This window comes from Zonotrichia leucophrys, chromosome 2 (assembly GCF_028769735.1).
Source record: "Zonotrichia leucophrys gambelii isolate GWCS_2022_RI chromosome 2, RI_Zleu_2.0, whole genome shotgun sequence".
In the NCBI taxonomy this organism is placed as follows: Eukaryota; Metazoa; Chordata; class Aves; order Passeriformes; family Passerellidae; genus Zonotrichia; species Zonotrichia leucophrys.
In genome coordinates, this window is record NC_088171.1 from 25624011 (window position 1) to 25647802 (window position 23792).

Consider the following 23792-nt stretch of genomic DNA (forward strand, 5'->3'; position numbering starts at 1 on the left):
TCAAGTGTAGGTTATTTATAATTGGCATTTTATACATTCAAAGTACAGCAGTACTTTTACTGAATATGTTTAATAAGTCTTTTATTTATTTGATTTTAGTAAAGCATTAAGTTAGAGAAAATCGAAGGGCACAGACTGTGCAATTTGTGTAGTCATTTCAGTGGATTTACATCTGGCAGAATCTAGGCCAAACAGAATCTGTGCACTTAATCTGTCTAACCCAGTTTGTGTTTCCCGATGACTGAATCATAAATCTTACCTTCCACTAATACAGGCACCACCTGCAAGAAATAAAGAGAGTCCTCAATCATAAAATTATTCTCTTAATTAAAATAGATATACTAAGATGCTCTGGGTCCACAACTGACACATAAAATGTGTCTGCCCAGCAGCTCCCTAGGCCTGGAGCCATCTGTACATATGTCTTTCCTTTTGAGCAAGTTGTCTCACATAGCTGCAGCCAGGTTTCAGAAATGCCCAGAACTGCTCCAGTCTCTACAGCATGTTAAACATGATGGGTTATGCCCTCCTTGGGCTGGTGAGCCTGGATTTTCCATGTGCAGGTTACTTGGCAATTGGGAGGCCAGGCTTGAGCTGCATCTTGCACCCGGCTCTTTCTGCCCTGAGGCTGCCAGGGGAAGGAGCTGTGGCCCGGCGTGGCTCTTGCTGCACACACCTGCTGGCTGGCTGTGTCCTGTCCTGCTCCAGCTCCCAGCTCTGCCCTGCAAGGCTGGGAAGCCTGGGAGGAGGTTGGCAATGGGCTTCCTGCCCTCCTGGCCTCAGGGCAGATGTCACTGTCAGGAACAGCAGGCAGCTGGGATGTCTCTCCTCTCAAACACTGTAGGAAAAGGTAAGAGCCTTCACTTGCCCATGGTTCCATCTGTAGGCAGACCAACAGGAACATCTTCAGCACAGGAGCACTTTAGAATAGGAAAAAAGCCAGTGGTGAGTGAAGACAGTTTTGATTTTCTGAAAAGCCAAAACCAATAAAAAAAAATAGAAGTATGGCAAGATCCGACAGCACATAGATTTGCTCATTTGAAGATGTTTTAAGCAACAGTAAAATGTGAGAATAATGTTTTGGTGGGTTACTTTTGCACTGCAGAGGGAAGTGACTGTTGCCCTTCTACAACCAGAGAGTAAATCCAGGACCTGCAGAGTGACTTATTGGCATTTCAGTTGTGTCACTGCCACTGATGTGTCATGTAACTCTTTAGAACATAGCAGTTCAAAACAAAAAGTGGCACAATCCTAGAATAATCACTTTAGAATGCCAGTGCAGGCCACTGATGAGCGAATAGCCCAACCTCTCCTTGCTGTGAGAACTTCCTTCAGAGCAGTTCTTTCAGCCTGGGCGCCAGGAATGACATCTGTTCTTCATAGCTGAAAATGGATTACAAGTTCCTGTCAGAAAGTACGCCACTTAGGAGGGAAGCTGAAAGTGTCCTGCAGGGAGAGAGGTTGCTAAGGAAGGAGCAGGAAAGCCAGAGTTAGGTAATGCCAAAGTTCTGCAAAGACAAAAGCTGCCCTCATTCAGGGCTGGCTCTGCTCTGTAGAAGGGCTGCACGCCATGGGCAGCAAAAGCCTCAGAACTGTGATCCAGACAGATGAGTCCTTGTCACCAAAGCTTCACGGGCAGGCAGTGAAACCTGGGCAGGGCTCAAGTCCCCAGATCAACTCAGCATTTTGGAGAGGAGCTGCAAGCACAGTTTGTGCACAGACCTGCTGAGGAACAAATCAATCAGCTGTGTGATTTACTGGCACACAGCTGCCCCTGCAGCCATCACTGAGCCCTGCAGCCAGTGCTGTTGGGGTACAAAACACAAAGAGCAGGGACCACTGTTGGTTCTGGGTGTGTGTGAGTGCTGGCCATGGCAGCAGAGGGAAGCTCCTGCCATTTGGAAGGGCCAGAGTGGCACTGGCTGTTCTTCAGCCCCTCACAGCTCTTGTGCCCAGGGATGTGCCTTACACCACGGTGGCTGTGCCAGCAGCCAGGGGCCATGTGAGGGCTTGGGGTGAGGCAGAGCTTTGTGGGGCAGGAGGGGATGTGGCAGGACCCACAGCCCACTCAGCTGTGCAGAGGGCGTGGGGTGACACCAGGCACAAGCCCTGGCACTGGCTTCCTGCTCATTAGAGCTCAGGAAAGGAGCAGTTTCTCTTTCCCTACCACTGGGTGAAAGCCATTAGGCTCATTAGAAAGGAAAGGTGCAGGAGCCAAGAGGTGTCAGTACACACATTTGCTGCTCAGGGCCCTGCTCCCCCAAACCTCAGCCTGCAGCACTGCTTCTTCCCAGCCAGAACAGCAGAACACACACAGAGGGTTTGCATATACTCCACATCATATCTCAGTATCTGGGCCACTACAGAGCAGGTTATTTGGTCTGTCTTAAAGGCAGAAGCACTCCTGTGTTTTCTGAACTCTCCATGTTCTGTTCAGACCAGAGGGGCTGTGGCTGGTGCTGGAGCAGAGGCAGGAGGAACAGCAAAGCCAGCTTGGCAATCAGCACCCAGGGACTGGCGTTCTCCTCCCATGATTGCACTTCAGGAGCAGTCTTTTTTCTGCACAGTGGTGGAAGAACTGCCGTGAGGAAAGTCTACTGCACAGCTGAAAGGTGCAGAGGGACTGGTGGCCCTCAGGGATGTCTGCCTGGTGGCAGCATTTGGAGGGGCTGCCAAGATGCTGGCAAGGGCCAGTGCCAGCAGGTGCAGGCACAGTGGCAAGCCCAGCTGGAGATCCCACATGTAGCACAGAGCCTTCAGCTGAATGTCAGCAACTCTGAAAAACTGGAGAGCTGATCACAGCTGGGTGCTCAGAAAGTGCAGCAGGAGCTTCTCTGAGGGTAAGGGCATCTACACTAATGCAAGGAGAGCTCACTCCATGAGCTCCAGCTTCAAAGGACACTGAGTTCAGTTCATTGCAAATGACTGCTAACATCCACCCAAAAACACTAGCTGAAGGAAACCTGGGGGGCTTCTGGTACTGCAAAATGTCAGTAACTGATGCCAGGTAAACCTGAAGGGCAGCCTGGTGCACAGCAGTGTTGCGGGAATCAGCTCCACAGCAGCTGAAGTTAAACACAGAACAGTGTGACCATGGCTTGGGGGAGTCACTGCACAGTGCCCAGAAATGCTCCCTTTGTAGTGACAGACCATAGGAACTGCTAACGCACTTCCTGCTGAAGGTGTGCAGGAGATGTTTCCCACTCTTTAAGAGAAAAAAAAGATTTTCTAAACTCCCTTAGAAAGATCCAGTCAGAAACCTCTCCAAAGTGATGCCCTACTCTTTTCTCATAGGATTAAAACAAATTTATGAAACTGAAGTAACACTGGGAAATGGCTTTAAGGGGGAAGAGGAAATGAATGAGATGAAAATGACGTTTATTCTCCTTCCAGTTATTCTGGAAGCATTAGGGAAAGCCAACAAGAAGGTTTGGAACAAAAACCCCTAGCACAGTCCCTGGGAAGGCCCAGGAGTCAGTGACAAGAATGCACACCACACTGGTAGTCAGCAATTCCCATTTACAAAATCAGTTTTCTCAAGGGGGGAAAAAAACAACCAAACAACAATCCAGAAATCCAGCCAGCACATAGCTCAGTGTCTGACAGTTTAGTCATTTACAATCTGAAACTGAACTTCAATTCAATGTTAACAACATGGGGTCCTCCCCATTACACAGATAAACTAATTTCTCACCTTCAATTCCATGTCCTTTACTATTGTGTAGAAGTCTTACTTTGGAGAGGAAGGCTAAAATACATTTCCATTACTGTAGTTAACCTTTATTGGAACAGTCTTGTTGTTAGCAGATCTAGCAGAACCTAAGCGAGTTCCCAAGGAATGAAATCCTTTCCACAGCAGCAGGCCTTGCCCATGAGGAGCTATAGATGACAGAAGAGAGCTCTGTGGAAGACTGTGCCGATGAGCAGCTTTCCCTGGTGGGGGGATGCCACGGAGCTGCCCTGCAGCACGGAGCCGTCGTCAGCGTAGACACGCGTCACCACAGGCTGCTCCGAGAGGATGCTCTGGATGCGCAGCACCTGCCGGGGCGGGGAGGTACAGCTGTGAGATGGTCACAGGTGAAAAGGCTCCAGGGAGAGGGGAACATCAGCATGTTAGCTTAAACAGATCAGCTAGGATGACCAGCTGCTGATAATGGCAACCATGTGATTCCTCTGAGAGGGCCTTTAGTGAAACACAGATATTATTTTTTTTTAATGTTGTTGTGCAACATCTGTAAGGAAGTCAGGTACTCATCCCCACCACTAGGAATGTGCACATTTTTTTCCAGACTAAGAGTTAGTTCATATCTTCTTATTTTCATGTTTTTCCCAGACAGAGTAAGCAGCTGCCTAGTATCAGAAATCTATTGCTATTGAACATGGTCATTTTGAGAAGTATCTTACAGGGAGCTTCAGACAAGGCTGAAATCCAATGGACAGCAGCCAGATGCACTCGTAGTCACCATCACCCCAAAGCCAGTACCTCACTGATTTCATAGAAAGAAGAATTACAGTGTTACCTACAGATGAACCACACTTGCACAAATTAATCATTCCTGTGGAAATATTTCAGGTCACACTTTGCACTCAGTCAATTATGTGCAGTTTGGCAAAGAGGTGCTGGCTCAGTAATTAATGCAGCTCATCAGAATCTGTGTGCACGTCCACAGCTGCACAGAAAGCAGGCTGAGGAGTCCAGAGCGACTGAGCTACTGGTTGGAAATTATTTAGTTGTTGCCCAAGGATCTGAATAGGTGTTTGTTAGTGAATATATGCGTCTCAGGCTCTCACTTGAGAGCAGAAGCCAGCTTGGTCTTTGCTTTAACAAAGGCAATTTGTGCCAGGCACTTTCTATGAAATGCAGTGAAGTTATACCAGCATGATTTGAACAAAACAACTTTCTGGCACAGACATAGCCAAGAGACCAGTGATGTCTCCCAAAAGGCACCTCAGATGCAGGAAGATTTTCAGGATCATAGTGGAACAGCTTCATCCCATTGGGATGACATCCTATCCAGATGTCTCCAGTGTGAGGGTCAATAGACAAGTTATCGACCAGCGTGTCCAGCTGCAGCGTCTAGCCAACACAGAAAGAAACAAAAAATTAAATCTATCAGAAATCCTGGAAGCAAACTACAACATAACCAACAGACTTGTCTCATCTGACATAATTTGGACTAGTTTTTTTTTAATAAATACTTTTCCCCCCCACTTCTGTCTTTTCCCCTGGTATGCATCCTCCCCACCCCTGTGCTATGAGGAACCTGCTTGCTGCTCTGAGTTTCCCCCATCAGCCCATCCACACCTACACCTCTGTGGATGCTTTCAGTGCTCTGACCCACACTGCCTGAGGCAGACTCCCACTACAGCTCCTCAGCATACCAAGGATTCCTCCCGGTTGTTGGTGGGAGGGTGGGAGATCTGAAGCTCTGTAATGGGGTGTGCAGACACCTCTGCAAACCCACAGGAGGAGCCACCCAGACCAGAACTTTACAGATGATCATGCTAAAATCTCAAGCATTCATCAAAACTATTCTGTCCAAAATCCACATCTGCCTCTTTTTTACAGAACAGCAGCACCTTACCTTCACATGGGTTAAACTCCAGTTAGCATGTTTTTCCATGACATGGACATTGTGATCCAATACATCTGCAATATAGATGTACCTTCAAAAGGAAGAAAAGCACCTCAATATATGAGTGAACAGACACCAAAAGCAGACAGTTCCTCCTGTGCAAGCCCACACACCAACAGACATGCCAGCAAGCCACAGGGCACTGAAGCCAACCTGCTGAGGTGCCAGTGTAGCTTCACACTGTGCCAGTTTTCCATTATGACACTGAAATATGCCTTGGAACTGGAAAATCACAATTTCAATTTATTTTTTTTAAATCACCTGTCCACACCACAGGAGTGGTTGATTCAGTCATGCAGGTGTAGGACTGTAGAGCACTCCCTGCTTGCAGAAACCCTGCCCCATTAATCCCTGCAAGCAAGACACACAAACTCCTGTACCAACTGGTTAAAATGCAGCAACTGTTGACCTTGCTGCCTATAAAGTACCACACAATGCAGCAAACGCTGCTGCTAAACACTGAGACAAAACTTGTGTGCTACAAACACTCTGCATCACTTGTGCTGCACAGGCAGCACCTTGCCTTACATGAACCACTTCAGACACCTGACCACCGAGGTACCAGGTGTACAAATGAAGATCTCCAGATACCTCTGTGTGATAAAACAAAATCTAATGTAAGGAGAAACTTACTTTCTATCAGGTGAAATGTTAATTCCATTGGCTGAATAAAACCCAGATGCTACTTCTTTAACTTCTTTTGGACTGTAGTAAACAACATTTGACCAGGTTAAACCCAAGAACATTTCTAAGAACATCAAGAGGAAATCAGAGAAGTAGTGGTCATTGGTAGCATAGAAGCTGTCTGGTCCCATGGCTACTATGTCATTCACACTAAAAAAGAAATGAAGAGTGAAATTAAAAAATTAATTAAATGAGAAGTATGAAGTAGCATTTTAGGACTGCCCAGAATAGAGTCAGGACATGGCCATCAATACCATAAAGAGGCTGCAATTATAGATGTACTTCAAGTAGTCACCAAATTATTTAGATCCTTTTTACTTCTCTTTTCTATGAGCCAGGACAGTGCAGTGCTGAGACCTGAATAGGGCATAGGGCATCAGCTAGAGATCTGGCTACCTGTCTATAAGTACATGGAAATGTTTTTTTTATTATTAGTAATATTATTAGTAGTATTATTAGTATTATTTTCTTTTTCATTACATTCAAGTAGAAATCAGAGAACGGGTAGGTGTTGTGACAACCTAATCAATCTGGCTGTTTATTTTACAATCATATTGCAGTAGGACAGACCAAAATATTTTTGTATTAAAAATAAGAAAAACAGAAAAAGCTAAATGTATGTTTATTTTTACAGTGTAGGACATCCAAACAAAAAATAAAATATCTGGAGACTCATGTTTGCAATGACCTGAGTGTGGGTTACATGACCAAAGGAGAAATGGATGCCAAGCTAATTCACTGGCATCAATCACAGCAGTGCTTAAGACTAATTTAGTGATACAACTATTAAAAATCTAATTTAGAGAACAGATTGGAGAAACACTGCTTTTTATTACACAGATAAGAAGTAATCAGTAAGAGAAACAGGGATGCTGGTTAAAGAGGAAATATATTAACAATAGCCTAAACCCAAAAATCGTCCTACACTGGATATCACCGATGCAGCCTGATCTGTATTTGAGTCAATACCTTGTCAGAAGGTCATGTCGAATGGTTTTCAGGTGCACAAGAGAATTGTCATCTTCTACAAATTTAAACAACTCTACAGTGCTCTTCTGGTGGGGATGGTTCACCACAAAGAGGTACACGGTGTCATCTTGAAAAAGAAATGGAAGCAGCTGAATTCTCTGCAGCAATCTGTGTGTGTGTGAGCAGCCCAGCCCTGAGGCAGCCTCCAGCACAGGGCACATGCTGGGCTCGGTGCATTTCTCTCATGGCTCTGCAGAGGCACAGGGACGAGTACCCACATCCTGCAAGATGCCTCTGCAACCACATCCAGGCCTCCAGCTGCTTTTCTCCCAGGCTGGCTCTACAGGAAACTACTTTGTTAATAATAGATTTTTGCTATTTCTTCCAAGGAAGAAAGAAACCACCACCTCATCCTTATAGTGAAGCCACTGGGTTTTGCAATCTCTGAAACAGCCCCAGTCAGTTGGAAGAAGGGTTTGTGGCCAAGGCAGTTTGGGCTCTTGGGTTTGTCCACCACATCCCCGGCAGAGTGGAAGGAGCATCCCTCTCCTGCATTCCATGCAAAGCTGCAGCCCATCTGCCCAGGCCTTCTGGCAGGACCCAAATTAGTCACCACTGACTTTTCCAACACCTTCCCTTAAAGGGTGGGGATGCAGGTCAAACTGCAACAATTGTTTTCTTTATACTTGCAGAATTCTACTTGCTCTGTTAAAAACCCCAATGAAAGGACAGGGAAAAAGATCCTTTATTGGTAGTCAGAGCCTGATGTAGGAGAACATGCCTTGGAGAAGAGAACCTGGCTTGGCCAAAGAGAAACAGGGGTTTTGGTAATTTACAGACAGTTGATAATTTACTGTTTTGCCACAAAAGTTTCCATTCTGGGCACTACTAGTCAGTGAAGGATGTGTCTCCTCAAAACACCTACCCAGTGTGAGACAGACGTAAATGTAAAATCAATTTTCTGTGGTTTTCAACTCTAAATTTTACCATGTTTTCTTTCCTTTTAATATCCAGGGCATCCTTTTATTTCAGACAGACTGAAATTATGTGCAAATGTGTTTCCTTTGGCAACTGACATTCAGAAAAGGGCAAAACAAAGGTAAAAAGCCCCAAGCCTTTTTGTCTCCCAGCAAGAACCACCATGGGGGTGCAGGGCAAGGCTGCAAAGGGATTCCTGACTGTGTTCTCTAGGCTGATATTTGCCACCATCTCAAGGTCTTTACCTCTGTCTATGTAGGTGCTGATTCCATGAGGGTTGAACGATGCCAGATCAAACCCTCGGCTGATTCTCAGTTCCACTGCTCTGGGATTGTCTTCATTCAAATCCATCAAAAATATTTCACCTGGCTTATCTGGAGCAAAGCTCTTTAATCCTGGATATTTCAAGCCCTGTAGAATCCAAACATAAGAAAAGAATTCCCAGATAAAAGGTAAACAGGAGCATCACAGGGCTGAAAAAGCCGAGGCCTTGATCAGACTTGCAAGCACACATGAAGATGTCCCATGGCCAGCCACCATAATTGCAAAGAGAAGGTTGAAAACTTAACTCTTGAAGGCAAAAAAACAACCAGGAACAACAAAACCAATACATAAAATTTGGGGTTTTTTTTTTAAGTTAGGGAATTAACACAGCTTCTTAACACGGCAGAGACATTTCAACATTTCAATGAAGTAGCATGAAAGAAAGCCAAGGTTACGTGGCCAGGTAAGTCACCTGTGGACAGGACACCTGTGTCAGAGCCAGCAACACCACCTCTGTGTCAAGCAGCACGCCTGCTGAGGGATATTACAGTGACCTTATGAGGTCACTGGGTGAGAGAAGGACGAGAATCTTGTTCCTTGATCAGAAGGCTTGATTTATTGATATATAATATATAATACATTATAACTATACTAAAAGGAATAAAGAGAGAGCTTGCAGAGAGCTGCTATGCTAAGAATAGAATAGAAGGAATGAATAACAAAGTTCTGTGTTCAGGGAATCTCCCCTGAGCTGCTCCTGTGATTGGCCCTTAGCTGGAAACATGCAAGATGAGCCAATCACAGGATCACCTGCACATTTCACAACAGCCGATAACAATTTGTTTACATTCTTTTTCTGGGGCTCTGCTTCCCAGAAAATGGACAAATCCCAAAGAAAGGATTTCTATGAAGAAATGGCTGCGACAGAGGGGGATGACAGCTAAGCCACACAAGACTGGGCTGCTCTTTGGGAGCCAGTCAGACCTGTAGAAAAGAGCCCCTCCTGCTCCTTTCACCCATGGCTTCTGCAGGAAAGGAAGCAGGCAAGCCCCAGCGCGGGGAGGTGGCATGGGCACTTACAGAGCTGATGAAAGCCAGTCCATTGGGAAGTATATCGATGTCTTCTGAACCAGTTTCTGCAAAACAGAGACAAACAGGGGGTTTCAGGTGACATCAAGCATTTCCCATTGAAAAAAATCTTCTTTTAAGTACAATTCCAGCTCTCATGAATGACCCTTTCAGGCATGACTGCACACACGATGACGTTTGGTGGAAGTTTGGCCACTGCATTAAAAGTGGTAGCAGAAGACAGCACGTTGGGTTAGGAAATAGTACTGGGGTTCACCTCTTTTGGGGCCCAAGGGTGCCCCTGCAGTGGCCAGGCAGTCTCCTACCCAGCTCCAGCTGCCCCCAGATGTTGTGAGGTGAATCACCAGGTGTGGGATGAATCACCAGCTCCTGAGGATGTGTTCTGCAGCGAGCAATTAATGTGGGCATGGAGATTTCCAGGGTAGGAACATACCCTGACTCATGCCTCAGCCTTGCATAAGGCAGCTGTGGGAATTGTGCACACAAATTCTCCTGATTGAGCTCAGACACTTCACAAAAATGGATTGTCAAATATTTAGTTAAAGCTCTCAAGTGACAGAGAACCTACTATATCTGTAACAGCTAAGGGTTTTCATAGTTAGACCTCACTTTCAACTACAGGTAATTATTTCCAATATTGCCTATTGTTCCTGTAGCTCCTGTAATATTTTTCCCTTTTAAGAAAGGAAGATAAAATAAAAACTCTTTAGTAAGAACCGTTGAGCAATTTTAGGCTTTCATAAAGCACTCTCCAAAGAGCCTTTAGTCCAATGCTGAAGGCTGTTTGCCATCCCACATTTCCACCTCCTCCCTGAGAACCCTCCCCTCTTTTCTCCAAGTCACCAGCAAAACCAGCATTTCTCACAAGTCACTTTCCAGATGATGAGGGAAACCACTCAGGAGCACTTGCTTAGAGAAAATTCTTCTGCAGGTTTTCTTTATCAGAGCCATCAACACTAAGTTTTTCCACCCAGCTTGTCCCATGTCCCACACCCCCTCCTGCTTTGCCATAACCATGTGTGAGCCTGCATGGCTCACACAATCCCTTGCACCTCAGCACCTCTTCCCAAGGAAGCACCTGCACATTTGAGCTGGGTTTGCTGTTTGCTTTTAAGCAACTCCTATTTATCCAAACACTAGTTTGCCTGGGTTGTAATTGATCCTGGGATCACTGGCAGCCTCTGTGAGAGGAACCAGAACCCCAAATTCACCCATCCAGGAAAGTTCCTCCCCAGCTGAGCCCTGGGAAGATGCAGAGGCACAACTTCTCACTTCTGGCCAGGGCCAGCTGCTCCTCAGCCTCAGCAAGTTCCTGCTCCATCCCATGACAGCAATGAGCACAGTATCCCTGCCTTCTGAAGAGCAAATTGTCTGAAATGCATTTTGGAGGAGTCAGCTGTTATCCCACCCTGGGTTTTGGTTCTGAATTTTGACTAACCCAAGCAGGAGACAACATCTGCACTGATGTGTCCAGAAACACTTAGAGCCTGTATTTACCAATTAAAGTTTTGAATTTGGGCTTTATTTTTTCCTTTTTTTTTTTTTCTCAGCTAAGCTTACACTCTGGTTTGAGCCACAAACTCCTTTCCCTTGCCCCAGTCTCTCCAAGCCTGGGTTAATTTATAAAATGGGGTTAGTGGTAATTCTCCACTTCCCAGGATTGCTGCAAAGCTAACAGCATAAATAAATGCTGAGAGGCTCAATTGCCATGGTGACATGAGCTGGACAGACAGCTTTTACTGGCAGCACACACTGGTGAGTGAATAAACAGAGATATAATCATTTATCGCTACTGAATCGGCGAGGCTGCCAAGCAGAAAGATGAGCAGGCTAATTGGGAGCGGATCATTAAAAACTTTCCAAGTTTCCAGTGGAAGGAGCACACTGAGAGCCCTGCACCCAACTGCCCCAAGAGAAACTGCCCGGCAAAGCACATTTTGGGCGCTCCATGGCCAGCTCCTGGAATGTGTGGAAGTCAGGAGAGCAGAGGAATGCTGACTCAGCACAGCCCTGCTGATCCAGCCCCTGCCAGGGGCTGCAGGCACACGGCAGGGAAGCTCAGGGACTCTCTGCACGCCCTTCTGGGAGGGTTCTGTGCTGCTGCAGGCGCCCTGTGGGCCAGGAGAGTCAGGAGCTCACTCCTCAGGCATCACTTGCATGCACTCTGTTGTTTAATCGTATCACTGAGCCCAGCTTGTCCATGGCATTATCTGAAGAGAGGTGGCATTTAAGAGAAATCAAAAGATAGTGTGAAAAACTGCTGCCTACTCTAGAAATGTTGTTCTTTATTTGTTGCTCTTTATTTCATCTTAGTATGATGTATTCGGCAGGTGTATCTAACAAAAAAACCCATCTGGGTTTCATGTACGAAAGTGTGACACCGTTTTGCCCACATCCCACGAACTGTTCCAAGATGCAAGTAGTTCTAGCAACTTCTGTAGTAGCTTCTTGAACTTTGGGAATTAGTACAGGAGATATAGTTAGTTTATTATAAACCAGTAACATGATAAGGCATCAATAAACCTCAGAAGCTGGTGTTTATTCTACAAATACAGCCTTTCCTACATATTTGAGAATGAGGCCCCAGGACAAGCTGCAATTTTTGTTTGTTCAATGTTTGCATCTGTGCTTATATTGCACAATATTTGAAAAGCAGAATAGATAAAAGTCTTTAGAAAGATACAGAAAAGATGCAACTGTGCAGAAACAAAAAGGTCCACTAGAGAAATCTTCCATTTACTCTGTGTTTGCCTCACTCACTTAGATCCATCACTTATATTTCATAGACTGTACCAGAGGTCTGCTCCTCCATGTACAGAATGGATGGATTAAGATTATTTTGCTCAGATCCAGATGATCCTGCTCTGGGATCTATGTCACATTTAAGAGTTCAGGAGGACTGATTTAAACATTAAAGACAGATTGTTTATTCAGCTTTATCCTAGCATTTTAAAGGAAAAAGGCCCAGGAGGCCAAGACATCCATGTACAAAGACATCCTAAGACAAAGTCACCCACACAAGCAACCATACACATCCAAGAACAGCAGAGCCCCATGTCTGAACAGTACTACCTAGGCAGAATTTAAGCTTAAGGGGTCCTTGGTCACCTTGAGTGATTTAAGACCCCTGGTCACAGCAAATGAGTTTTAGAAGACATTTGAGTGAACATGCCAACTTTTCAGTTTGCACAATCCTTTGTTACTTCTCTTTCTGCCACACTGGGCCTGCTAAACTAATTCTTGACATTTTTATTTTTCTAATGAGCAGTAAACTGCACAGCAAAGGCAAGGCAAGGTGCAGTTCTCTTCTCTGTGTGAAGAGGCAGCATGAGAGCAGCCAGCAAGAAGCAGAAATGAAGCTCTGTAAATGGATCCACTGCCTCTAAGCAGAGACAGGTTCTCAGAAATAACCTAATCTGCATGTAAATGTCAGGCACAAAAACCAAGATACTGTTCAGAAATGAAACACAACTCTATCTGTCTTTTCCAGGTTTCCTTCTTTCCTCAACAGAACAATCATGTTGCAAAAGAAGTCTTATAATTATTGCAATATTGATATGCCTAAAAAATTACTCAGAAATTATTTTATATTAATCACTGCCAAACAAGCATCATTCATAGTCTTGTATGAGTAAACTACAGCTTAATCTAGAAGACCTGGAAAATTTTTTTCAATGCAATTTTTTCTGTATGTATTTTCGAGCACAGGAACTCTGCATATATGCATTCATAGCAGCAATTTGACTTTATAAAGATGTTTGAATCCTGACACAAGGAAGAAACAAGATTTATGACATTAACTCAGTGACTCAGCAAGCTCATAGGCAAGGTTGTAAAAGCTCATCCAATGACTTTTTACACATGAAAAATCTAGACAAATTTCAACATAATTTAAGCCATTTCCAAAAATACTAAGGAAGGGAAAATTCTTAGCCATCAAGCCTGCATTGAGGTTTTCTGGGAGAATGGGAGACACAAAAAAGCAATCTATTTCAAAGCTATCAATTTTATAAACTGGTTATCCTAAGTGGAGAGAAAAAAAACCAAGACATAAATATTGCTGTGTGCTAAACACACGGCCCAAAGTACAAAGTCAACATTGGAGCCACTCTGTTAAACCTCTCTGCAAACCAGACTAGGATGACAAACACGACCTCTCGCTCTTTGGAACCCACAGCCGCATTGCACAACCGCGCCGAGCTCCCGGCACCAGGCGGCTCCCAAATATCCCAAAATGTGGCACTAAGGAGGGGCAGCCTGGCTGGCATTTAGCAGCCACTCCTTCCCCATGTGCCTATGGCCTTCCCCTAAGGCTTCCACCTGTGAAAAATGTGAATTTTATGATTGGCTTTTCACAAATACTAAAATGAATATTATATGTGTTGCGTTAGAAAGTAATGCTGTATTAATTCTCCCAAGTAGTGTGGTAAATATAGTCTTAGGTTATAACAAAATGTTAAAATAGAAACTATGCTGTGTAGGATCCTTTTTTTCTAAAGAAAGGACTTGCCCTGGGATAGCAGTCACAGGACACCTAAATCTTTCTGAGAAAGAGAATTTATTGCTCCATTATCAGGAGAAACAACCTTCTTTCCACCTCGTTTGGATAGGATGACGCTGTTAGCAATATGAGGAAGAAGTTGATGATGACCAGACAAAATCCTATTTTGAATGGAATTTATGCATCATGTAGGGCGGTGTATGAATATTCAACAGGCTACTGTTTCTAAGGGTTAATCCTCTATTAACATGTGTCCTTTTTTGGGCTGTGCTGCCCAGAAAAAGGTACCCAGACGTCCGTAACTCTTTGTTTCTCTTGTCTAATATTGTCCTAATTCAAATTGTCCAAATTATTATTACTCTAATTGTATTATTATTTTTATAACCATTATATTACTATTAAACTTTTAAAATTTTAAAAACAAGTGATTGGCATTTTCCACACACCCTTGCAGCATTTCCCATCTCCAAGGCGTAACCAGCTGACAGCCTCCTGTAGGTACCTGCACACCCTCATCTGAAAGCCAAATCATTTTCTAAGTGACTTAGCAAAGAAGTGTTTGCAAGGTACTCAATTTTAAGAAAAGGAAAAGAAACTTAATACCGACTTACACCCAGCTAGCTTTTCAGTACTATTTTCTGCCTGCAGTTTCTCTCTATCTCCAAGTCCAAGCAGCAAATCAAAGTCAAATTAGCACTTTGTTTTTGGGATCAGGCTTGGAAGTTGGCTTTAAGAAGCCATTACAAAAGAGGCTGGACAAAAGCAGTGCACTCAGTAATTTTGAGCACGTACCGATGCCTTTAATGAGCCGGCAGTTCGGGAGGCTCACCGGGGCTACTTCCCGTGAAGCATTGAGTCTGCTCCTGCAAGAGGAAAGAGCAGGGTTAAACAGCACACAGCCAGTTTGAAAACAGGTAACTTTCCTAGTTTTCAGCTTTATTGTCTGCCACATTGCAGCAACAAATCAGCCGTAAAATACTGAATAAGCAAACTCCAGAACCAACAACAGCAACCGCTCCAAATCACTGCAATGGTTACACATGACCACGGATTAAGTGATTCTTCTACTCTGAGTAACTTCAGAAACTTCATTTTGTGCATGAGCTCCAGCAACAAGCTTTCATGACCCACTGCAGCTCAGATGATAACATAACCACACTTTCTTCAGGTTACAGACACCTAAATATAGAAGCATCCTGCAGTTAGGACCAACATTTCACATGAGGAGAGGGCAATATTCTACTGCAGCCCACTGCCTATTTTTGGTGACCAGCAGTTGCACTTTCTTCAGTTTTTGTCTACATTCAAAGGTAGCAATAGCACTGTTGCAAGGCAGGAGCACTCTTTCCCTCACAACAAGCAGGAGTTGGTAGTACAGTTTTCAGCAATTACCCTGTGCCCTCCTCTCCACTCCTGGTAACCACCCCAAGCATTATCCTTCATCAGTGCTTATTTCATTCATGAATGTGCATGAAATTCCACCTCTGGCTCATACTTCACTGGAAAAACAGATACAGACAGGCAGACACAAGTTCATATTTCTCTGCTCCAAGCTGTTTGCAAATCTGCATGAGCACCACCTCACAACAACCAGGAGGTTTGACCATGCTGGTCTGCAGTGACACAATAAAATATGTTGAATTTCTATGAATTCCATGTGCTAGAATATTTTTTTTTTCTGCCCAGAAGGAAGTATTTAACCTAACCTAGTAACACTTCTGCATGACTATCATATGCATATGTCGAGGCTATTGCTGCAAACACAGGAAATTCTGAACGCAAAGATCCCATAGCAAAACCTTGCCATGTTTATGTTATGGTTTTAGGCATAAACATAAAGTAAACAGCAGTATCAGTCAGTGATATGAAAAATATGTGATACAGTTGAGCACTACGTGGTATGCCAGTCCTGCATTTTTTGAATCACTTAAATATGAATTGTAAATTGCTTCAATTTTGTATCACCGACACAGTTTGTTAATATAAGGCCAAAAGAAAATAAGAAAAAGAGTTTAAAAGTGCAGACAACTGCAAAGGAAAGGAGCCAAGTTAAACCCTCCCAAGCCCTCTCTGCCAGCACAGGAGAACTGACAGATCACGATGCTGGCTGCCAGCCCACAAACAGCGCAGGAGGGATCTCCCCCTGCTGCCCCCTCACCCACTGGCATCCTGGCACAGCCAAACCCACCAAACCCTCCAGGGTGGCTCAGGGGGATCCTGCCTGAAGCTGCACTGCTGCCTGCTTAGGGTTTTTCCCTTCCCTATTTTCAGCAGCCTTTCCCAGGCAGGCTGCAAGCCACCCCGAGCCAAAAGCACAGCAGGAACTCAGCCAGCAGCCAGCAGGGGATGATGATATCCCGACAGCATTCCCAGGGAAACACTTCATGGGCTGGAATGAGAGTAATTCAAAAGGACACCAGTCACAAGCCTACAGCACATACAGAGGCTTTTCCAAAATGTGTCAGTTTATCTAGCTCAGACAGCCCCAGCCACGCAGCCAGATGGCCCAGATTACCAACTGACCATACCAAGAGCGGCCTGGAATATGGAGGACCTGCAATATGTGCTGGATGCAACTTCAAAGAAAGCAAGAGGTTTTGCCACTTGGTGCAAGTCCAGTGCATGGCACCTTTCCCCTCAGTTTCTCTTTCCAGTTTTGAGTCCTCCACCTGCTGCCCTACTTCATGGGACACAGACCACAGGCCTTCCCCTTCCTTCAGAAGGAACCCGTTCCATATTCAAAGACCTTTCTCTCTGTTTTAGTTTTTTTCATCTCTAGACTAACCAATCATGAATCACTTGGGATTTGATTCTGGGGTTTTTTAACAAGTTCAGAAGGAGCTACAGAAAGTCTTTGCTGGATTCTTGCCCTCTGGGTAGGGGATGAATAAAAAAGACCCTTGGCACGAGCTAACACCACCCACAGTTTCTCCTCTCAAGACTGTGTTAAATTACTTTTAGAGTACTTTGTGATCTGAAGTTGTGTGTTTCCAAACTTGGCAACTGTCTTAAGACTGCTGGTACATTGCAGTTTGCAGAAAACAGCACACAGGGAAAACCCACAGAGAGCTACAGAGACAGGGGGATCCTGCTTCTTCAGGGAGATTCTCCTTTTAGAGATTCCTAATGTTTCATTTGTTCATTCAGTTTGGAGGAGAGGTGGAGTCCTCTGCTCTTCACAGCACTTTGAAATGGCTCACCCGACTAAAGCCTGGGAGTTCCAGTTCTGCTGTCCCAGTTTATGCAACTCCAGGACAGGTGGGCCCTGTTACCACTGTGTCTATCACCAGTAATACTCATGGTGGGTTTAAGGCAGCCATCATCCATGCCAGACACCAGAGTCCAGGCAGTAAAGCTCACCTTCTGTAATTAGATACAATTACTATCTACACAAAGTTCAATTAGCTGGATGTCATTGCTGAAATCAGGCATTTGGAGTACTATGAATGTAAGCAAAATTATAATGACTTAGCCACATTCCAATACAGTAATTCAGCATCACTTCTGTGACCTGAAAGGACCAGTGACACATTTGGGAGCTTTCAGGACAGAAGCTGCTGTAACACCAGTGTTCACATTCATACCTCATGGCATGAGGTGTGTGATATGGAGCATGACTGGGTATTTCAGCTCACAGCCAGTGAGGTCACAACTTCGGATCACCACAGCCTGGGCTCCGTCACAGGAAACCTCATGTACACAGGGGCTACTGTTATCCAGAGATGAGCTTTGGTAGAGCATAACCCAAGTTTCTGGCAAACTATTTGGAGTGACTGTTTGGCCAGTCGGCAGGAGATGAGGTAAATTCAGAGACAGTGCATTTGGCACATCTCTGTTAATTGCAGTCTCTATAAAAACAGAGGTACTACTCCCTGCCCCTGGGCACCTTCTTTGCTTGTCCCCCTTGCTCCCGTCATCCTGGGGAGGATTTCACGCACCCGGAGGGCTCAGCCCCGCACAGGGGGAGCTCAGCCCCGCACCCGGGGGGCTCAGCCACGCACAGGTGGGCTCAGCCCCGCACAGGTGGGAGCTCAGCCCCGCACAGGTGGGAGCTCAGCCCCGCACCCGGAGGGCTCAGCCCCGCACAGGGGGAGCTCAGCCCCGCACCCGGAGGACTCAGCCCCGCACCCGGAGGGCTCAGCCCCGCACCGGGAGAGCTCACCCGGAGGGCTTAGCCCCGTCCCGCCCCGCTGGCACCAGGACCCGCGGCTCCGATCCCCGCTCACCCACCGGAATGCCAGCAGCCGCTCGGCCGCCAAGGCTGCCGCGATCCCGACGAGAGCCACCGCCAGCAGCTTCCCCATGGCCGCTCCCAGCTCGGCCGCGTCCCGTCCCGTCCCGTTCCGTCCGTGCGGTCCCGTCCCGCCCCCGGGGCCCGGCGCTGCCTCCTCGCCCCCGCCCCGCCCGGCCGTGCCCGCTCCCGTTCCCGGGCAGCGGCTCTCCAGGCTCCGTGCTACGGCTCCCCGGGGAAAGACAAGCGTACCAACTTCCAGCTCCGTTATAGACAATGTGTGCCTTGTACAAACACAATAGTGTCAGACCAAGGCTGCGTGATGCGGAATGCTCGCTAATCCGTGTACAACTCTGCTGGGATGCACACACTAATATATATGTGTACACTCATACCAGAGTTTCCCCCCAAATGATGTTTCTTCCACTGCCACCCTCCCACCAATATCTTTTACCTCTGTGAAGGAGAAGGGCGGCAGAACCCACCCCAGGGCCCCAGGGTTCCTCCATTCTGCAATCTGCTTTTGCATCATCTTCCGTGTTGGCCTCCCTGTGCCTTCTGCTTTTCGGAGGAACACACTTGGCAGGGTAATGACCTCCCTCAGCAGTTTTCTTTCCCTTCCTAGCACAATGAATGTCCTCACCTGCACACATTCCTTTGCACTTTTCTGAACGTCTGAGCAATCACTTAAAAGGGCTTTTCTGCTCTTCTTGCCCTTGCCCTCGAGGCCAAGCTTCACGTGTAGTAGTACTTCAAGTAAAGTGTGTCAGGGAAGAGAAGGGACTCTAAAATACCTTTTCCCCTCAGTTATGGAATACTCCTTTTCCCTTTTCTGGTCCTTGATTACATTGAAATTATAGATAGATGAGGTTTTTTTGGAGGAATGCATGGGGTTGTTGTGACCCAAGTGTAGGATCTGGCACTTGGCCCTTGTTGAACCTCATACCATGGGCTTCAGTCCATGGATCCAGCCTGTGCAGAGCCTTCCTACCCTCCAGCAGATCAACACTCCCACACAGCTTGGTGCTGCCTCAAACTTACTGAGGGTGTGCCAGATCTCCACATCCAGATAAATACATTAAACAGGAATAGCACAAATTCTGAGCCCCAGGGAACACCACTCATGGCTGGCCACCAGCTGGGTTTAACTCCATGCACCACCACTCTCTGGGTCCAGCCATCCAGACAGCTTTTTCACCCAGTGGACAATGCACCCATCCAAGCCATGAGCATTTTCTCCAGGAGAATTCAGTGTGAAATGATGTCAAAGAATTTGTAAAGTCTAGGTAGACACATCCACAGCCTTTCCCTCATCCACTGGGCAGGTCACCCTGTCACAGGAGGAGACAGGTTGGTCAAGCAGGACCTGCCTTTCACAAGCCCATCCCCTGCTTGTCCTGTTCCATTTGATGGCACTCAAGATGATCTGCTCCATGATCTTCCCTGGCACTGAAGTCAGGCTGGCAGGGCTGCATTGCAATACCCCAGTTGTGCAAGTTCCCCACCTTGTTTCCATGATGGCAACGGTATCACAATTTTCCTGCTGCCTAATCAATTCCTGTTCCTTCTGTTTATTGCCCATTCTGCATGCACTGGCACAGATGCACTTCATTTGGGCTGTTGTCCCCACTGCCCCTTGGGGGTGGAAGCCCTGAGTCTTGCATGATCATTTTCACACACCTGTGTGACTTCTGACACCTCACTGACACCGGAATCTTTGCTGCCACGTGGATCTCCATCCATCCCCACCCCTGCCACCGAGGCAGCAGACTAGAGGAGCATATTAGCACACCATCCACCAAACACTGATGTACTGCCTCCAGGCTTGTCTCTATCTAGACTGGTTTTAACCCCTTCCCCCTTCAAATCTACTTTAAAGCTCTTCCAGTTTAAAGCCCTTCTAACTGGGCAAAGATCTTTGAGATCAGGCATTATCCTGTCTGTCACATCAGACCTGATGTCATGTAAATTGACCCATAACCAAAAAACCAGATTCTGCTGTTTTATGGTGTCAGGTTTCACACCAAGACCACTTTCCTAGCATAGTATTTTCCATTCATTTATTTACACTGCAGTTTAATTTGCAAAAGCACATACTACTAGCTGTCCAGAACTCAGTTTTGAGACAAGAAGGGTGCAATTCATCTGATAAAATGCAGGGGAGATGGAAACATCAGAGCTGGTCATAAGATTGCCAGAGTGGCCACACTGTGTCAGATCAAGTGTTCAGCTCAACAGCTAACAAAGGCAGTAAGCCTGAGCTTGGGAAGAGTAAGGAAATAGGGGGCAAGCTGGATAGATCCCCCAAGTTTCTTTCCTAGCTCTTCATTATTTTTAGCTCAGTATGATGAGCTTTACATTTTCAGTAACCCGTAATAGAGTTATCATTCCAGTACTTTCCTGTCATTCCTTTGAAGTGAGTTGTGCTTTTACCATACTTCTTGCTGATGTCAAACCACCTAGACACCCTTTATGGTCACAGCAGGAAAACAGTTACTTTGAGACAGCAATTCATATAAAAGGTACCTAAAATAGCTCAATAAATCTTTCCTAGGATGTGGACGTTGCTCTGCATTCATTGGAAAGGAGCCTACAGCAACTAATTCAAGTGCAGAAATCTGCTCTGTAGGTGCCTGAAGGCGGATGGAATGAATCTCCCTTGAAGTCTCTGCTTATCAAGTGCCCCTTGGCTGAAGGAAGGCTCTGGCTGCTCAGCAGCCTGCCTCCCCAGCACACGCCAGCCAGCCTGGGCTCTGCCCGCTGGCCCTGTCACATCCTCTCTGGCTGTCCCCCACCAGCACCCCCCAGCTGGCCAAGCGGCTGCAGCCAGGCTGGAAAACTCCTGATAGCTTTTCAGTCTGCTGCAAATCCTCTGTGGTCTTGCTTTGGGCAGCCAGGAGAGATATGGGGTGACCTTCTGCCGCACAGCATCATGACTAAGGCAGGAATGAGTTCTGTGCATGTAATCAGCAGGGGAGGGATGTGTACCAAGCCTGGTAGTGCAGGAAGTGAGCAGAGCAGGGAGACAAGAAAAGTCTTATGCTAATTTAGTAATTTAGACTCCTGCACAGTCAATGAAAGAAAAGAAACCCTCAGTAAACAAGTCCAAGGGTGGATTTATTCCATCTGGGAAAGCATGCATGAAGTAGGACAAGTAGCAGACTGTGGATGCTTAGGCTTGCTCTCTCCCAGCTGATGGAAAGGAGACTGCTTCCTGAGAAAACAAAAGGGAGATTTTAAGTTACTGAAAGTAAGGGAAATTTTTCTACTAAAAATTTTGGAATTCTTTGGTCTTGTAAAAGAAAAGCCCTTTACATGTGCTTCTCTATCTTGTATCATCATCTTTTTAAACAGGTAAGATACAGGAGCTATGTAAACACATTTGGATTTCACAACTATTTCAAAATGCATCATTCTCGAGTCATTAATGAAACACAATATGTTTTGCCAAACAAACTTTTAAAAAGCCAAAACTCTCTTTTTTCCCAGATTTTACTCTCCTACAGTGATGTTAATCTGAAGTAAATCCACTAATATCTGCATTGCCAAAGTATTTACAGTGAATTTACACTAAAGATTAAAGGTCAGAATATGATTCTAGAGCACTTTTGGGGGGATAATCTGACTAAATACAAAAGCCTGCAATGCAGGTGTGATAATATTAAGTGGATCCTTCGGTTCAAGGAGGGCACTGAGGGCCCCAAGCTCTGGAGGGCATTGGGGGCAGATCTGATTGACAGCTCTTGAGGAGTCAGTAGTGCTCAGTGACCCCCACAAATACTGAATGAAATTCAGAAAAGGGCGTGTGGGTGTGAAGATAAAGAAGATGTTGCTGTAGCTTAACTGCAGAAACAAGCAGAAGATGTCAACACAGTGTGGAAAGGTTCAAAGAGAGTCTAGTGAGGTCTTAAACTGAACTCACTGGTTTTGTTGAATTCAGATCTTAAAACTGGGTTAATGTAAAGGCCATCCATTAGATTGCTGCTGACATGCAGGTGCTGAACTAGCTTCAAGTAAAAATAAAACCTGGCATGCAAGAAAGCTGTTTCCCACAAAACCAGGCAGAAATCACAAGCAAAGCCTATGGTTTGCCAACTGAAAGATGAGGAAAAGCACTTCTAAAGCTGCAGATTGTGGGAATAACAAGATTCTCTACAAACACTGTGGTCTAACACCACTTTAACCCTGTTAGCTGATCAAAGGGAAATTGCAGATGGCCTGCTCAAATATCTCAGCATTTTCTTAAACCTTGCATTCTTTAGCCCTGTTAGAAGCCACTTCTCAGCTCCCCATGCAAAAACTGGGAGCAAAGATTTTTACAGCATCTGAGCCACTGCCACAGAGCAAGGCAAAGTCCCTACTCACACCGTACCACTGCACATAAATAGAGTGTCACCGATCTGTTAGAAAACAGGAGCTCATTACTATCACCTAATAAAGAGATTGGTACCTCAAGGCTTTCGAGAAGACAGCACCTTTTACAATGAAAAAGGTGAAAACATTCCTGCAGTGACACCAAGGTATATTGACTTTCTCAACTGCTGGGAAAAACGCCTGTCACAATGACATCAGCAGATTTATGGGTGAGGGTGTTGAAAAGGCTTTTGCAGAAACAGTCTGACTTAGCCCTGTCCTGCTTCAAAGCCTGCAAAAGTCTCTACCTGGCCTTTGCAGAGCTGGGTGAAGGTTCCAGCACTGCCAGCCATGAGCAGCCCAGAGGCATCTGCATAAATTTGGGTATCCAAATAAGTTTCTGAATATATTTTGGTCCTTTCATGATGATGTGAGGTAATGAAAATGTTCTTAGTGATGACAAGATGTCAGAACATGTCACTGTCAAAAGCAGCCTCAAGCAAGGCTATGTCCTAGCCCAACTCTTGTTTACTGCCTTCATGCAGCAGTTTTTGTTGCTGCACCTGGAAGCAGTGGTAAAGCAAGCTGCTTTAATTATTTTATAGGTGGCAGAATTGCTGAACTGGAGAGATGCCAGGCTGAATCGACAGTGAGAGAGGTCCCCTCAGGCAATCTGCCCTTTGGTGCTGGCTGGGTGCTGGGTGTGCAGGATGGTACTGGTGGTTTTCACTGCACTGCCGCAGTTTAGCCCTGTCACAAGCATAAAGAAAATAATGCTGGGGATTTTTTCAGCCAGAAGCATGCTGAGCCAGTAGTGTGCCTTGGCAGTACAATCCTTCAGTCTTGCAGGTGACATTCTGCTATCGTGGCAGCAAGCTCTGATAATTCAGCTGAGAGAGAGGACCATGTGGCTTTTGAAAGATTAAAGCTGTGTATAAAAGCAAGGAGGCTCCTGACTTCAAAGACAAGTAGAGGAGAGCATGTTCCTGTCATTATCACTCCTCTGTACAGTAGCACTCTCCAGCAATACACGATTTTTCTGACTCTCAACCCACTCTATGTGCATTACTTTCATGCATTGGCAAAT

The 23792-nt window shown here is 45.7% G+C and overlaps 1 protein-coding gene across 4 annotated transcripts; it reads right to left on the minus strand.

Moving 5' to 3' along the window:
- Positions 1-311: 311 nt before the first annotated feature.
- Positions 312-18499, minus strand: LOC135443746 (serum paraoxonase/arylesterase 2). Of its 4 annotated transcripts, none has more exons than XR_010439102.1 (10): positions 18352-18499; positions 14914-14984; positions 9612-9667; positions 8513-8678; positions 7290-7416; positions 6270-6470; positions 5586-5667; positions 4949-5077; positions 3695-4038; positions 312-880 (listed from the first exon to the last, which is right to left on the minus strand). XR_010439102.1 is itself a non-coding variant. In XM_064704338.1 (9 exons), exons 1-9 carry the CDS (start codon positions 18423-18425, stop codon positions 3880-3882), a joined length of 1065 nt encoding a protein of 354 aa, XP_064560408.1. In that variant the 5' UTR covers positions 18426-18499; the 3' UTR covers positions 3362-3879. The 4 variants fall into 4 exon arrangements, 1 of the variants encoding a protein (XP_064560408.1); XR_010439100.1 differs by having other exon boundaries at positions 312-920; XR_010439101.1 differs by lacking the exon at positions 312-880 and adding an exon at positions 949-1383.
- Between the last annotated feature and the right edge of the window lie 5293 nt (positions 18500-23792).